At 43.8% G+C, this 17,670-nt stretch overlaps 1 protein-coding gene across 11 annotated transcripts in view; it reads left to right on the top strand.

The window, feature by feature from the left end:
• Window positions 1–14,690, top strand: part of Dtna (dystrobrevin alpha) — a 378,064-nt gene extending 363,374 nt beyond the window's left edge. For 6 of the 11 annotated variants that reach the window (XM_057788655.1, XM_057788654.1, XM_057788650.1 and 3 more), the window contains 4 exons: window positions 1,122–1,211; window positions 1,786–1,951; window positions 5,815–5,947; window positions 13,581–14,690. In XM_057788655.1, coding sequence (XP_057644638.1) covers window positions 1,122–1,211; window positions 1,786–1,951; window positions 5,815–5,947; window positions 13,581–13,721 — 530 coding nt within the window. In that variant the 3' untranslated portion in view covers window positions 13,722–14,690. Of the gene's footprint in view, window positions 1–1,121; window positions 1,212–1,785; window positions 1,952–5,814; window positions 5,948–8,034; window positions 8,084–10,849 lie in introns of all 11 variants that reach the window. The other 5 variants (XM_057788657.1, XM_057788653.1, XM_057788651.1 and 2 more) reach the window with 2 other exon arrangements.
• The last annotated feature ends 2,980 nt before the right edge of the window (window positions 14,691–17,670 follow it).

The following is a 17,670-nucleotide window of genomic DNA, read 5'->3' as shown; positions in this document are numbered from 1 at the left end:
TTCAATGGGCAATGCTAGCAGACTGCTTGCTTCTGTGATGAAAAATGGAGGCTCCATACCAAGGCTCATCTAAGCGTGAATACCATGAAAGAGCTACCTTTGTAACTCACAGTATATGTTTCTTTTTTAATCTTTAGAAGGGACAGTGTCCTTCATCTAAATCAGATTTTAAAGACCTACAGAATGTTAAATCTGCTTGTGCTTTATATTATGATTAATGTTTTTACTTAGTCTCTTTGATTTTCTAATTTAAATATATTTATTGCTTTATTCATTTAATGGTACTTTGTGAGAAATGACAATGATATGTCACCTACAGGCACCCCCTAGCCAGTAAGACACTTGTGCTATGTAACTTTTTTGTAAGTGGCATATTTGGAATCTTGAACCCTTTCTTCCAAAGTTATTGAGGTAATTAATGCTTGGCTCCATCTTCACCTTACCCACTCCCATGCCACCCTAAAAATACCCATTTAGCCCTTACCAGCCTGATATGTAAGAATAATCTTTTCTACTATGGATTACCTTCCAGCAGTAAAAGTCCAGCTTAAGGTACCAGGCATTCCTCTGCCCAGTATCTTAAGAGCAGTAGCAAAAATCATCAACCCTTTTCCACTCTGGGAGCATTCAGTGTATGATGTCCCAGTCTCAAAAGGTATCATTCCAGAAACCAGAGATCTCTGGAAGCCCCAGCAGGAGACAGAGCCTGCTCTGCCAGAGGGCAGGCATCAGTGTGCTCAGGGGGCAGGCGCCAGGTAACAGCTGGGACCACAAGAGATGTTTGAAAACTACAATTCTCCTGGCAATATGGGTTATGCTCAATAGGTTGCCCACACTTTCTGATTCATGGCAAGTACCAAAGCTTGTGCCAGGTCAACATGTCTTATCGATGCTGATCCCTTTCATTTTCAAAACCTCCCAGTTGGAATAACAAATCTACAAACCTCGTCATTCTCTGGGTCTTTTTCTCAGGGCCAGTTTACTTTTTTCCCCAATTCAGGGAAGACACCAAAGCTCCTGTTGTTGCTATAGGTTTTCAGAGGAGCTGACAGACGAGCAAGATAGAGCTGGTGGGGAAGGAAAGGCTGCATCATTTTTAAATTGTTGCCTCTTTATTGAAGGTTCAAGAAGGAATTTAAGGAATGACTTGCTGGTAGCTGCAGATTCCATCACTAATACTATGTCCTCGCTGGTGAAAGAGCTGAATTCAGGTGCATTTTGGTGTCCTGTCCCTTGTGGGTTTGTTGTGGAAGGGTCCTTACGCTCGGGGTCCCTCCTGGAAACCTGATCATAGTCAAATACAAAATGAGATTTTAACATTTTAAAGGAATTTTTAAACGTGTGTGCGCGCGTTTATGTGTCTGCACATGTGTGTGTGGATATGTGGGCCTGTGCAGGTGCTTTGTCTTTGTGGAAGCCAGGCGAGGGTTTCTGATTCCCAGCAGCCTCCGCTGTGGGTGATTGTGAGCCTCCAGACACGGGTGCTGGGAATGGGACTCGGTCTTCTACAACAGCAGAAAGCACCCTTAACCACCGGGTTACCTCTCCAGCACTGAATAAAGAAAGAAAATGCTGTATGCAAAACTATTTTATAGTTAATTCATCTCAGTACCAACTCTCATTTTAGAGGGAAAAAAAGACTGGTGTCTGACACCCTGACTTTACTGCGTGTGGAACCTGGGAAATTGTTTCTAGGCCCTAAGCTTCCTGGGGAGCCCGGGGTCTTTATTTCTGGGTCATAAGCTTCCTAAACTGTCACTCTCTGTGTCTTCCACTGCCCACTAGAGGTGGCGAGTGAAACAGACAGTACTGTGGATTCTGAATTTGCAAGAACTCAGTTCGAAGGTCTGGTTCCATCACCAACATCTGAAAAGGCTTTTCTAGCCCAAATCCACGCCCGAAAACCCGGGTACATCCACGGTGGAGCTGCAAGTACCATGCACGGCGACATGTGAGTATCTTGTTCTTGGCGGCATTTTCTCAGTTGTAGAGCAATTTGTAAGCGACCTCTAAAAGTTAAAATAAATAAATAAATAAATAAATAAATAAATAAATAAATAAATAAATAAAACAAAACAAAACCGGGAAGGGTGCAGTTCCCCGTTCTGCCAGAAGAGGCAGAAGAGTGCTGCATTTAAGTTTGGTATTAGGGGCTCTTCCTTCTGACCGATTTCCAGACAGTATCAGTAATGTAAAACAGTGAGTGTTTAATGAAAGCCTGACTCACTTGACACACTGGACACGGATGGCCCTCAAATTCTGTTGAAGACATACTCCAGTAAACTTCCTGGAAGTCAAAAACTTTCCTAATACAACTAAGCCATAGTATGCTGTAGACGAGCGCACTTTAGGGTGTCAATCAAGCATGAGCCCTCTGACCCCTGTGACTGACAGAGGGCTGCAACTTATCCATGATGCCAAATCACAAAACAGTTTCATACACATATTGCTTGTTTGGGGATGATATTAATTCAAAACTGAAGTGTGGTCTCTGGTAAATGCATACCACATTTGTATCATGGTAAAATTGGAAGCAAAACCCTAATTCTTAAGTCACTTGTAGTCAATAAGTGGGAACGCATTCTCCCAGGGCACATATGCCACTCTGTAAGAGAAGTCATCGCGTCTCCTGAGTTGACTACTAGGGGACAATGGTGAGGATAGAATGGCATCCGATAGATGTCATTAAACACATGGAATCTCTTTATAAAGGAACCCAGTTTGATCGGCTCATTAAATATGTATAAAGTCCTGTAGAAACCGTTTACAGAGGCTGTTATCACAAACCTCTCTATGAATAGAAGTCATGGGTGGGCAAGGGGCAACTGCCTAAGCACCCGCAGCCTGAGTTCCACAGGCTCAGGGCTTGGCTTACAAATTCTCAAGACTCTAAGCCTTGAGAACTAAAGGCACTACACTACACTTTCAGATTCAGAGGCTTGTAGCTCTGGTCTTACCTACCAGTGCTCAGGGGCTATGGTGATACTTCCTGGGCTTGAAGCCAGGACCCTCAAATGTTGACCCACGACAACTCTCTGGAGCTAGAGTCCTCCTAGCGGTGACTCCTGCCATCGGCTCTTCACAGATTCTCATCTTCCACACTTCCAGCTTCTTCACTGTCTCTCGACTTCTCAATGCTTCCACCATTATTCTACCTTAGCTTTGCACAGCCTTCTGCCCTTGGCCATTTTGTGGAGCTTCTCAAGAACCTCAGCTCCTAGTGACTTTCTCCATCTCTTAGGCACCTGCTTATTATTACTCCCATTACAGGGCAGGGTACTTTTTTTGTTTTGTTTTGTTTGTTTGTTTGTTTTTCTTAGGGCAGGGTTCTTTATGCAACCAACACAGCCATAAGTACCATAAGTAGGGAAAAGGCCATTCAGGGGAAACATTTATTGGGATAATGACCAAAAGAGGTGTCTTCCAGATGATCATACCAGTAAAGACTACACACACACATGCGTGCATAAATATATTTCTCTCAAACCTTACTTATGAGCCAATCACGAGCCTCGAATTGCACTGAGTTTTTGCTGAGTCATGGGACAGGTTGCCCCTTTCCCGTCCCAAGCCAACACTGTTGTCAGTTGAGCAGAGTTATTTAGTGTTACGGAGTTCACAGAATGGAGTCTTCCAAAGCCACTGGGAGTTGCCTAGAGTATGTGTGACTGGAGCAAGGACTCTAAGCAGGAATTGTGGCTCTTGCAGCCCCTGTGGTTGCAGTAATCCTTGGCTGCTGGAGTGATGGTCCTGCAGAGTAATGCTACAGAGTTCAAAACAGCCAGACTTTCAGAATTGCAGTCTGGCCAATTGCCAAAGATGGTATTGCTTAGCTGGTAGCTTCCCACTTAAGACAGCCAGTAAGAGAAGAGTCTGTTGGCTGTCATTCAGAGGACCAAACAGCCTATTCCCGACAGTTTTGCTCGTTCATAGAAAAATAAAAATAAATAAATAAAGACTGCTTATGCTAGAGACTAAAAATTAACATTCCTGACAGTATCTAAGAATGTGTGACTCCTAACCAAACACCCTAGGGAGAGCTGGCTAATTAGGTCTGTGTTATTGACCAAAGCCAGCAGCATCAGTGACAATCCGGCTAGGCTTGCCTTGACCCTCCATCAGCAAAGGAAACCAAAACACAGATATAAGGGCAAATTAGGGACCTAGCTGAAGAGCCCAGAGGGGAAAGGAATAAAGTAAGAAGAAGGAAGAAAAGGAAGTGGGGTGTTAGGGGCTAGCGTTCTGATAAATGTGGGCAAGAGCCAAAGCACTAAAATCATGACAAGGATAAGGCTTAATGTGAGAAGTACTTCAAGCTAGTCTACAGAATGAACTGGCTGCTTTACAGACCCTGTGATGAAACTAAGCAGAAGTCCTGATGTCCTGGCTCTCGTCCTAAGTAACGAGTAAAGGCCAGAAGTTACAGAGTTATAAAGAGACCTGTCTTGAAAGCCAGCTGTGAAACAGCAGCCTGGGGGAGGCAGAACAAATGGCTACACCATCATTGCAAATGGCAGTGTGACTGGTTCTATTTTTAGTGTGTTTTCTTGTCCTTGCCTATAAAATCGAGAACTGCTTGATATATTATTCAAAGTGGTGAATTCTAGTAAATATAAAAATATGTATCTTTTTATGATCATGCATTTTGTAGTAGCTATCTAACGCATCCTTACCCCAGTCCTAAAACTCAAGACTATGAAAGGCCTCCCCACTTCTAACCTGCTTGTTCTCCCTTGGTTGCCAGGGACCAGCACCAGCTTCCAGCAAATGATCTGGGAGTTGAAAATGGAGAGTTCCTAGAAGTCTCACAGACTATTTTAGGTTGACCCTAAACCTCCAAACATAGTATGTCCAACAGATAAGCATGGACAATGGCATTGAATGTCCATCCCCAAAACCTCTCTTTAAACCATCTTTTCACTTTGGAGGGTGTTTTGCTGTCGCATTTTTTTAAAAAGTACTGTTTTAGCTCCAAGAGCATAGTTTGATTTAGACTGTGAACCTGTGCTCAGCCCTGTGAGTCCTTTACACATGGGAGGAATAGGCTTTGTCTGCCCATTACTATTACTAGATGGGGTCAATCTTATTTGCTTATTTTGTCATGGAAGTAAACAATGAAAGTGGATTTTTCAGCTCCAGGGCTAATAAAAATTTGTAAGTTCAAGAGCTATGGGTGCAATATCCTGGTATCAAGTTACTGGTATTATAAGGCTTATTGTACCATGAAGTGTGCTTATATATGTGTGCACATGCTCGAGTGTGTGTGTGTGTGTGTGTGTGAGAGAGAGAGAGAGAGAGAGAGAGAGAGAGAGAGAGAGAGAGAAAGAGAGAGAGAGAGAGAAGTGTTTAAGCATGTGGTACAACACAAAGAGAGTTAAATCATGCACACATTTCCTTAAACATTATTTCACTAGAGGGCTCACTTGCCTTTCAGAAAAAAAAATCTCATGTTGGGAACCTAGACATTACCTCTAAAGACAAATTTGCCTTGTTTAAGACTATAAGACTATAGAACGTTTTACGGGCTATTGTTCCTGTATACCCTATAAAAACATAAATGGCCAATGACTTCCTCATTCAATTTGATTAAATTGAAGATATTTTATTCACATATTTTTCCAAGCTTCAGACTTTTTTGCTGTTGTTATTACTGTTGTTTTGTTTTTTGTTTTCCTTTGAGTCAAAGAAGACATGAAAGTGAATTGGGGGGGGCTCAGGAAAAATACATGAAGGAAGAAAGTGAAAAGGGACACAGGAATTCCGCCCACTCTTTTCTGTTAAGACTCCTCCCAAACACCTCTTGTGTTTTCCCAGCGTCCCGGAAGATGGGGATTCTTACGTACAACCCGAGGATGAGAACTACGAGAATGAGTCTGTGCGGCAGCTGGAGACTGAGCTGCAGATGGAGGAGTACCTGAAACAGAAGCTGCAGGACGAAGCCTTCCAGGTACAGGGGGCAGCAGCATCCCTGCCCTTCCACGGTCCTCCACAACTGGGTCCTTCCCCCTCCCTGAAAATGCAGGCCTTCTTCCCTGTTTCTTCGCTACTTTTCCAGAATATTCTGGTAGTATTCCTCAGTCCATGCATCCCATACAGTGATGTGTTAAATGTCTCTTGTAGTCCAGAGTCTGATGTGGACCGTGAAAAGGGCCTTTGTGATATTGGCAGACTGATAGTGGCAACCAATACAAACACATCAGGATTGTTAGAAGTTTTTTCTTTTTTTTTTTTTTTTTTTCTCTCCTAAGTTAAAATGTAGGGACCTGAGGAGGTGGTTCCATGGATAAGGCACTTGCAAAGCAAGTGTGAAGGATAGAGTTTGGGTTTCCAGAATCTGGTAGGCATGGTAGCCCAGCCTATAATCCTAACAATCAGAAGGTAAAAGCAGGGGTTCCCTGGAGCCAGCAGGCTAACCAGACTAGTCAAATTGGTGAGCCCTGAGTTCAGTTAGAAGACTTCAATGAATAAGGCAAAGAGCAACAGAGGAAGACCCCCAACATCAACCTTGGGCTTCCATATGCTTGTACCAATACATGGACCAGCAAGCATATACACGTGCAAACATATGTAAAAATAGAAGCCCACATATCAAATAAAAAGCTGGAAATAGTGATAATTATATAAAGAACACATGGCACAAGAAAGATGAATAAACGCCAATCCACTTCCTCCCCCTGAATTGTCTCTGACTTCATCGTTGCCTGCATCACATCAAACATAAGTGCAAAGGTGACGAAACCTACTGAGAAACAATGAGGGACCTGCAAGCCCCCATTCAGCAAGGTGCAGACAGGTAGATACCGAAAGAGGCTGAAGTGTACTAACCCATCTGGGAATTCACAGAGCATAGCTCATGCCACTAAGAATAATATCATTACTTACTCTTGCCAACAGTATTGGTTTGTCCCTCAGGGATACTCCACTGCCTGCTTCTCCTCGGGTATAGAGTTGCGCCATGGAGGACTCAGGGATATTTTTCTGGTAGAGACCAGCTAGCCCCAGGCTCATCAGACCTTTTGTCTAATGGCCACACAAGCCTTTTCCACAGTCTTGAGTCACCATGGCCCTCTCTCACTCTGTCAGTGAGGGACAGAGACCCAGTAAGCGTCACCTGGGTCTGGCTTCTGTGTTATGTATAGAGTGAGCCTTGAAGGGTTCCCAAGGGGACTGCGGCAGCAGGGAAATCGATCCCAAGTTCACTGAACGTAGTACTGCTTAACATTTTCATCCAAGCGCCTGCCCTAGAGAAACAGTGAAAACAGCCATTTAAAAAGAACAATAATAATCATTAGTGCGTAGAGCCATACTCCTGTGCCACATACCCATATGTTCACCCAATTACAAAACCGTGGCGAGTGTGCATTCTTGGTGCCTTCTGAGGCTCATCCCTAGAGAGAAGCTAGCCTTGTACGGAGCTGACTGGTATCTCTGGGAAGCCTAAGGGGCAGTGTCCTGGACGCATGTCACATGGGTTGGCACATGGAGCAGAGAGATGTGGCTAGATCATCAACATCCGACTTGGCCTGTTGGAGTTGCCTGCCAGGCCCTGTTCTTCAAGCTTATCTTCAGTTTCTGGGGATTAGTGACAAGAGTAACTGTACTTGTTACATTTTTACGTGACTTTTATCCAGTCTATCACAAATATTAGATTCTTAATGAATTATTAGTTAATGTTACATGAGCAAAGTAAAGGGGTTCTATTAAAGATCTATCTGAAGTTCTGCCATGCCCAGTAAATCCCCGGTTCCCCTCTCTCTCCTTGCCTTTCGGTGTTTGATGACCTCAAGGAAAAGAGCAAGGGTGGGGCCCATGTGCTCTCCCTCAATGCGTATCCTGGAGTGTGGTGGAGTGGTTCTCTTCAAAGGCTGTGTAAGCTGAAGGTGACAGGCTAGATGGAATGCCTCTGTTGTTCTGCGGACTCTCTCCCTCTCTGTGCGTCTCTGTGCATGGCTTCCAGCCAAATAATTCACCAGCTTGACTGCCTCACTGACTTGATATGTCACCTTTCTTGTTTGTGTCCTTTGTCACCCACAGGTCAGCTTGCAAGGTTGAATGCAATATCCCTTTCTCATTCTCCTCTCAAGTAAGTACCTGCTGTTTGGGAGGAAGCATGGACACTGTAGGCTGAGCTGTGATGACTCTTAGCCTGAGTTCACTCTTTCCATGTGATGTAGTGTGAACCTTCCCTGCTGCCCTCAGAGTGGCAACTCAAGTGCAGAGCTCATTCCAGTCCTGTGTAAATCCCTCAGACATCCCTGGAGTTGACATTTTACTCGTTGTTTAGGGCAGTTGTCACAGAAACTTCCATGGCTCCTGAGGTGCACCAGATTCTCTGTGGCCACATCACTAATGGCATCCAAGCTACTTCAGCACCTCTGGATGTCAGTCAGCTCCTTAGTCCCCAAAAAACACATGTGCACACTGTAACAATGGACAACACAACCAAAGGGGGGAAATCCTGCAGCCTTGTGTTTTGAGGATGACTAATTCAAATCCACCGGGAATTTCAGTGTGATAAAAGTTAACTCAAGATGTCATCTAGGTCATTTCATTCCACTCTAAAGATTTACCAAATTCTCAAGTTATTTTTTTCTTTATCACTGAAATACTGTTTGGTACTTGATCGTTAAAATCACTTGAGTGTCGTGATCTAAATCTCAAGTTGTGCATTTCATTAGAACCATTTTGAAATACGAATCTCACCAAAACTTAGCATAATTTAAAGAAACTATTGGTCCTTTATGAGTATCACTTTCCTCTGTCCATCAGGATATTATACCTACCTCACATACAGGAGACGGACATGTGGGATACAGTTTAAAGAATTTGACACATCATAACTAGCTGTGCATATGTGTGCATACCTCCACATGCTCCAGCTCCCACGCGTACTGGGGAGCTGCTACAGTCCCACAGAAGGGGAGCGCGGCCACAGGACTCAGCACAACTTTGTTATTTCAACTTTTTTTTTTTTGGATTTTCGAGACAGGGTTTCTCCGTAGCTTTTGGTTCCTGTCCTGGAACTAGCTCTGTAGACCAGGCTGGCCTTGAACTCACAGAGATCCACCTGCCTCTGCCTCCCGAGTGCTGGGATTAAAGGCGTGCGCCACCACCGCCTGGCTTTATTTCAACTTTTATAAACAAGCCAGGACTCGGCTTCCTGCAATGATGGTGGGACCCACTGTCCCTTAAGTCTAGATGGCTTCTCTAGTTCTAGTTAATGACCATTTGGTGGTCCCTCGTCACAGCCTAAGTTAGTGCACTTCCTATAGCAGTCAGGCTGGCCTGGCCAAAGGACTTATGTATAGTGTCGTTACATAATCCTTCTCAATCGTGGAATCAAATGAGTCTACAAGATAAGGCACCCTGCCAACCCTAGTTGCTAATTTTAGGAATGAACATATTTCTTCAGCAGCATTTCAAGTAGTAAAGGATACACACCAGGTCAAATACTACAAGCGTCCTAGCTGCACCCCCAAGTTCACATCAAGTCAGTAAGATTGCACGAATGTACAGACCTGAGCTGAAAGAAGAACCCTTACAGCTACACTCTGTTTGCCCTCCCTTGCGTTCACACCCTCTCCCAATTCACAGTGACGACAACAGAAAAGGGTTCCAGAAGCTGTTTCTGAAAACATTCACTCTGGTTATAGCACATCTAGTCCCAGAAGAAAAGGTTGTTCCTTAATAGCATTTTCTTTCTCTTAGCTCCAACAATTTATTTGTTTTTGTTCTGTGTATTATTTAAATATTAAAGGCTTGTTCTTAGAAAAAAAACATTCATTGTTTTAAGGCAATAAAATGGCCTTGCTATAAATAAACCCACATAAAAATTAGATCAGGTAAGCTGGGTTGTGGTGTCGCACGCCTTTAATCCCAGCATTCGGGAGGCAGAGGCAGGTGGCTCTCTGTGAGTTCAAGGCCAGCCTGGTCTACAAGAGCTAGTTCTAGGACAGGCTCCAAAGCTACAGAGAAACCCTGTCTCTAAAAACCAAAAAAAAAAAAAAATCAGGTTCTATTTTTTTACCTAAAAGCCAACTTTTTTACTTTCTTGGAAATCTAGTAGTGAGAAGTAAAACAGGTGTGCCCTCGGTCATTTACCTGAGATATTCTGATAGATGGCAATCTGCAGGAGCCTAAACACAAACCAGCCTGTGGCTAAGTCAGCCAGTTGGGCAAAATGCACAAAAAATAGCAACATTTCACCTTTAGCTCCTTTCAACCTACTATGATGTTCACAATGGGGTGGATACAGTTGCAATTTAAGAATGACCTGTATGTTTAGTATGTTTTTGTTTGGACTTTCTGACTATACAGCAATACCAAAATTATCCCAAAGCACATGCCTCTCTTGCGCAAGGGTCCTGAACCAAGTTCTTTGTCTTGGCATTAGTCAACCAGTCACCAAGACAGAGTCCTTCATGAATAAGGGCAGAACATGGAAGCTAAGGAGCAGGAAGACTCTTCCTGTGTTCAAAGGCAGACTACAGGCCTGTTTGTAAGCCATTGGGTGCCTTGTACACTTCATGAGTCTCAGGAGTACCCCAGGGATCCCTTAAGAGGAGGCTCAATTAAGAGAACTCCACAGCATCTCTTCCAGAAGACACACAGTGTCCAAGACACTGGTCCCTGATTTTCATAGGAAGAAAAGACTGTGTGTGTGTGTGTGTGTGTGTGTGTGCGCGCGCGCGCGCGCGCGCGCGCGCGCGCGTGCGTGAGAGCGCGCACGCCCATGCGCGCGTGCATGCCTGTGTGGGTAAGGGCAAGGTGGGGGACTCTAAGCTACTTAGCCCTAATTTAGAAACAGTTTTCACCTGTTTAAAAAAAATTACACACTCCTTATTCCCAGGCAAGCTATAGTCAGACAGATGATGAGAGTAACATGACATCCGGTGACGGAGAGAGCTGCGCCTGCAGAGAGGAGGAAGACAGCAGCGTGGCAGCAGCCTCACCCTCGCTCGCTCGGAGAGAGGAGCCACCACATCCAGCACCTCCAGCAACCCCCTCCCCTAAAGATGTGTTTCGATGCCTGTAGTGCAGCTAGCTTTCCGTTCCAAGATTTGTAGTTCATAGGTGTGTGTTTTAGAGGGGGGTGGGGGGACAAGACTTCTGTTCCTAGACAATTTTTCAACTCCATCTCCTGTAACACGGCTCATCCCTGGTTCGGAGCAAACACCCAGCGGCTGAGAGCCTACTGCTGTTACACTGGACAGTAGTATTGACGAGCGTTTTAAACCTTCGCACACAATATTGAACCCGTTCGGTTTACAGTGACTATATTAATACTATTTGTAGCTAGAAGTTTCATTTCTGGATTTTTTGAGATTTTTAGCAAAGACCCGTCTTATTATATACTACACATTTTTCCCCCCACAGCACCTGAAGGGGAAGAAAACAACAACCTGCAATAGAATTTGGTTTCTGAGTGTCCAGACTCAGAACCCAGAAGCCAAGGAGGGTCCTTGCCTGCCCGGGTCTCCAAGTCCCTCTGAAAAATGACTTAAGCCTACCACCAGGAATAATGGGTTCTTGAGGGCTTATTTCCAACTTTGGGTTATTTTCCTTCAAGATACTCTAATGAGTCAGCCATAGAATTTAATGTAAATACTTTTCCAAACAGATATCATATTAAAAAGAGAGAGAGAAAAAACATTCAAATGATATAGAATCTAGTTTTTAAAATCAGCACAGATCTTCCTAAAAACTGTGAACTTGTTTTGGAATACTCGTTACTAAAGCTGTTTATAAACCACACGTGCCATAAGACCCCCCACGGACTCCCGTTCTCTGCACTCCTCCAGGTCTCGCTCTCCACAGTGTACCCTTAGGAAGCATGTCTTACCCCACACCGCTCATTGACAAGTCCCCTCATCGGCTAGTTCCGAGGCCTTCAGCTTTAAACGTATGGGCTTAAAGTGCGCTTGCAGACTTCACCCGCTTTTCTTTCTGAATGTCGATTGCCTTACCTGACCGCCTGTTGTTCTGCATGCGGCGTTGTGTGGTCCTGCGAAAGGAGACAGGCCCTTCCATGTGGGATTGGGATTTCACACTCAGTGTGAAGCTGGCGTGCGATAGAACGGTCAAAGGCAAGAGGATAAGAGCCTGCGGATGGTCCTTCATGAGGCCCCTCAGTAGAGAGACCTCAAAAGGGCCTCTTGTAGTGATTCTGGGAAAAATGGAAAAGTCATTGGTTATCCCAAGATCTCGTGTATAAAGAAAAGGAGAAGCCAGACACCTGCTAGCTATCTTAAGCTAGCAGCCTCTCTGGAATTCCTGAGTTTTTCTTCTAAAAGAAAGAAGGGAACATCATCGCAGAACAATGATTCTCAGAGTGTGTCCCTCAGACCAGCAATGTTCATGTCACCCAAAAGTCTTAGCAATGCAGTTTCCTAGACTCCAGCCCAGACCCACTGAATCTGAAACTCTTGGGTTTGGGCCTAGTGATCCATATGTGTTAATCAGTCCTCCTAACAATTCTGAAGTAGGCTATAAGATAGTAAGCGTTGGTCTCGCACAGAGCTGTACAGCAAAGGCTGGAAAAAGCCTTATCCAGGCTAGGTGGTAACTCAGTTGGTCAAATGCTTGCCTAGCATACACAAAGCCCTGGGTTCAAACTTCCAGAGCTGTGTAAACCAGGCACGATGACACTTGCCTGTGATCCCAGCACTCAGGAGATGGAGGCAGGAAGATCAAGAGTTTGAGGTCATCCTCAGCTACATAATGAGTTTAAGGCCAGCCTGGGATACATGAGACCCTGCCTTGAAGGAGGGGGTGAAGTGTTCAGAATAAATGAGACCTCAGATTTAGTTTTGCTCACTGGGCTGGCAAAAGCCTCCTCCCACCCCATACACCTAGTCCATATTGAGTAGCTGATGACTCCCTTCCTGGCCCGACTCTGCAGAGGGCTGTTGGATGCTCTTGCCTCTGTATTTGGTCAGAAGCCTTCTCCTTGGCTGCCCTTTGAAACAAAATCATTTGCCTTGAGGATAGCTGAGAGATTGGTTGGCATCAGTAGAGGACCCCGTGCTGTCCCTGGGTGTTATTTGTCTATTTCTCTCGAGAAAACCCGCCTCGCAAAATTTCCTGAGCACAGGCTAGCACCAAAGTTTCACAGCTGCACAGCTCTCTGATGTCTTTGCACAGGTGGGTTTTTTTTTTTTTTTGCGGGTTTTGTTGGTGTGTCTTAACGTTCATCTCTTCCCCTGCCCATCCTCTGTGAAATCACACCTCTCTAGATGGTGCAGGTGGCCACTGGTGCCTCATACTCAGTACTGAAAACCACTACATCCCAGATACCTGCATTTCTGTCAGCTCGACATCAGATCTCAGAGCCTGCTGGCGACCCTCAGCCACTAACTGGACTGAGCTGACCCATGTCGTCTCTTTGGTTTTCTACATCAAATGTGTGTCTAAGGTTGGAACCATTCTCCTGACAACCTTCCCTCTTGTCATGGCTCCCATTGCCAAACAGCTCCATCCCATGATCTAGACTCCGTCATACAAAGCCATTACAGGAACTCTCTGGAAACCACTACCAGTGAGCAATTTCTCACTAACCAGCCACCTTTTCTTTCTCTTAGCTCCACGTCAGCACTGAGACCAGATTCAAGCACCCCTATCCTGTAACCGAGACAAAATGGCGTGTGTTGTTTTGGGGTTTTGTGATTGTCGGTGGATTCCTTTCCTTGGCTCTCCAAATTTATTTTTGGGGCCTGTTCTAATTGCAAATCCAGCAGGTTTCGTCTACCCTGTCTGTTCTATTCAACTATATCTCACAGGGGTTGTTCTTTCTTATCCCACAATGAATTGCACACCCATGTCCATCAGAGCCTATGAACGAGCACTGGTCTAACACCGCCAAACCTCCCCCACAGCACTGTGGTCAGGAGGTGGGTGAAATCTACTGTATAGGGTTCAGGAATTGGTTGTGGTTTGTCGGGATGGAAGTTGGGGTAAGTTTGGTTGGTCAGAGGGAGACGTGTGGGAGATTACAAAGATGGATTATCGTATGATCTAGAATAAGGCAGGGAAGGTTCATTTGTAAGTAGTAATTTGAACTGAATTGCATTAAGATTGTGGCCTTTGTGTGATATATACTATGTATTTTCTTATATGCATGAGCCAAACTGTTGCGATATAAGTTAGCACTGGTGTCTGCTCTTCTTTTCACCGTCTTCGTCCACCATTATTAGTTCTTGGCTGTTAAGTGTAGATAGATCTTGTAAATATGGCAACCTTTGGTTGCTACGTTCACTTTGGTTCGATTCCACACAAGGAACCACAAGCAAAGAACTCCACTGTGTCCTTAGAAGACAGGGCATTTTTACTTTGAACCAAAAAAGAGAAAGAAAAATCAGAAGCATTCATTGCATCTTGAAGCTAATCAACGTAAGACATATTAAATTGTGACTACTGTAATTTGACCCCATTTGAAATAACCAATTCAGAAACACTAAAGAGTGCACAATATTCATTGGGATTGTAACAAAACTACTATAATATGTTGTTTTATTGATATTGCTGTTGAGTATTGTTTTGTGTGTGTATATGTGTGTGTGCGTGCGCGTATGTGTGTGTGTGTGTTGGAACCTCCTGGGGACATGTTATATTTTGAAGTGATTAAACTATTTAATTGTGTGTCTATATTTTGGAATGAAATTATTTCTTCATTAAAAATGTTTTTTAAAACACTATAATCTTGTGGGGTTTTTTATCCTTCGTTTTAATGGACCTTTTTTACAACAATATGAAATCATCTCAAAGAAGGGGAACAGGTGAGTTCCGAACATATGGAAGATGAACCATGGTGGAATGTTGGACTGCTAAGGCAAAGAGTTTCCATATTCCCATTAAGAAAAAATACCAAAAAAAAAAATGCTAAAAAAAAAAATCAAAGTCTAACTGTGGAGTTATGGGTGATATTCCTAATTTGTTCATTAGGCTACTGTCTTTTGCCCAGCCTCCCTGTCTTAACTATTTGGAGTAGCTGGGCAGATGGATAAGGAGTCCTTGAGTGAGTTAGACAACCTTCGATTTGTGCACAACCCTTCCTGCATCCACCTGCACCTCCAGAGAGCAAGTCTAATATCAGAAATTCTTTCAAGAGTGAGAAGTTGTCTTTCAATTGTATTGTTAGGCCATAGAGCACTAAAAATTATGTGTGTGCTCACTTTATTTTAAAGAAAAGATGTTTATGAGTCAAATTACATAACAAAATGTTCCCTCTTTCCGGCGCTAACTGATTTAGTCTTGGTCAGAGCAAAGTATGTAATACCATGCAGGACACACATATTCTGCATCTCTTCATCTACTGTCTTGGGTGCTCAAGTTGCCAAGCAATGCCTATGGTTGGCCCTTGTACTTTGCAATGCCTGGCTGCACCACCACTCCAGAGGTCATGCTGCAAGGGGTGGCTCTCTGGCCATTGGAACAAAAATGGCACTACAAAAATGGCTTCTTTGACATCTCATTTTCCTGGCACTCCTATGTAGCTACTCTAGCTTAGAAGCAAGCACACCTTCACAATATAAAGGTAAAGCCAGTTAGCCCAGCTTTGTGGTCTAGAACCCCAGGGGAAGTGTGGCTGCTTTCCATGGAATTATTTCTAGGCAAACACATTTCCTTCCAGTGATTGAATGCCAAGAAGGAAAGTGTGCACACATGTATGCCAGCTATATACTCAAGTCTCCTCTGGTGTCTTAAACTAAACCTTTTGGTAATAATGAGCTTTTATTTGTGGCAGACAGCATTTATACATTATGTGCCAATTATCACATATTTATAAACAATGTTATACTTCTATCTCTTAGGTAATATGAGAAATTAAAAATGGTGTTGCAAAACGAAATACAGCATGCTTCATTTCTAGCACAGGTGTAACCAGCAATTGCTGTCTGGATCACCAAGTTCTTTTTTTAAGTCCATTTTTGTTTTTAATTTTGTGTATGCAGGTATGCCTGCATGTGGATTTATGTGTGAGAGCTTGGTGCCTGCAGAGGCCAGAAGGCAGCATTGGATTGGAGGTACAGGTGTGAGACACTGGACGTGGGTGCTAGAAATCAAACAGGTCCTCTGTAAGAAGAGTTGGTGCTCTTGACTGCTGAGCCGCCTCTCCAGCTCTATTACCAGGTTCTTGACATCTTGTCTGAAGAACTGAGAAGGCACACACAGTAGCAAAGTAGCAAGGAATGTTATTATTTAGAAGCAAAAGTGCAGGGCAGATATTCCGCAAGGGAGCATGTGATGACCCACAAGGAGCTGTCTCACTAGCCTAATGAAACATTCCCATGGCACAAGAAATTCCAAGAGTTTTTGAAGTTCCATGGCAGTAGCTCAGTGCAGGTATAGCATCCCTGTGGTAGGATGTGTTTGTTCATGCAGTTTCCTTTACTGAAGTCTTTGTTTCTTCATACACATCAAGTTACTGTTCAATATCCTTGCATTCCAAATCGATGATCCCCTTTAGGACATATTGTAGAACAAGCAAACCCCCATGCTTTTGTTCATCTGGGAATAGATTAACACTCATTTCTGAAAGACAGTTTTGCCAGGTAGAGAATTCTTGGTGGACAGGTATCTACTGGCTTTTGGCCTCTATAGGTTTGGATGCATAATCAGCCCTGAAGTTTATGGCTCTTCTATTGTAATTAGCACTCCTTTCTTTTGCTACTTCCAAGAATCTCTCTTTATCTTTGTCTTTCCATAGTTTGGTTGTAAGAGGTCTTAACGCTGTTTTTATTGAGTTTATTCCACATGGAATTTATAGGGCTTCTTTGGGGATATACAAAGAAACTTTGCTTGCTGACTTCGTAAATTCTTTTATTGATGAGACCAAGAGCCTGGATATAAAGGGTTTGGACTTCCTAAGTTAGTGTTTCTAATAATAATACCAAATACATTGAGAACTTAAGCAATTGGGAGAAAGCCGTCCCATTTCTGAAGTAAAGGAAACTAGAAGAAATAACCTTAGGACCAGATCTTTGGTAGTTTGATTCTGGATGTTATATTTGAAATGCGGAATAAGACAAGAGTCAAAGATGTGGTATATTGACAAGGACTTGGGATTCCAGAGTGACGTGTGATGGCTCTTAGGATCATTTCCTAGGTACAGGAGACCAAAAAGAATGGTCAGAAAATCAGAGAGGACGCCAGGAGCAGAAGCCTGGAGAGATGGTCAGGGGTTAGGGGCACTTACTGTTCTTGCAGACCTACACTGTGACTGAAACCACCTGTAGCTCCAGTTCTTGGGGACCTGATGTCCTCTTCTGGCCTCCTCAAGCACCCACCCACCTTCATGGTTCACATAAACTCACTCAGGCACACACACATACACTTACATCAAATAAGTATCTTTTTTAAAACCAGAAGCCAAATGATAAGTGTTTCAAAATAAGTGAAGCAAGTGCCTTGAACGCTGCTGATGGGTGAGGTGAGAGAACAAGGAGGTGCCCCTCACTCAAGGGCTCACATGAACCAGCATGGTAGCTTCCCAGAACTTCTTCACTCTTACGGTACTTTCCGATTTCCACATGGCCAGTGAAACCTTGAACAATGGGTGACAGTTCATACTGTTTTTTTGCTGAGGGCCTTAGAGAAAATGTGATGCTATATAATAAATTCACAGGGTAGACCACGCCCCCCATTTCTACCCCTACCTCCCCCACGCCAGCT

Source organism: Chionomys nivalis, chromosome 14 (genome assembly GCF_950005125.1).
Source record: "Chionomys nivalis chromosome 14, mChiNiv1.1, whole genome shotgun sequence".
NCBI lineage: Eukaryota > Metazoa > Chordata > Mammalia > Rodentia > Cricetidae > Chionomys > Chionomys nivalis.
The sequence above is the reverse complement of the archived record's forward strand: the minus strand, read 5'-3'. Positions and strand labels throughout refer to the sequence as shown.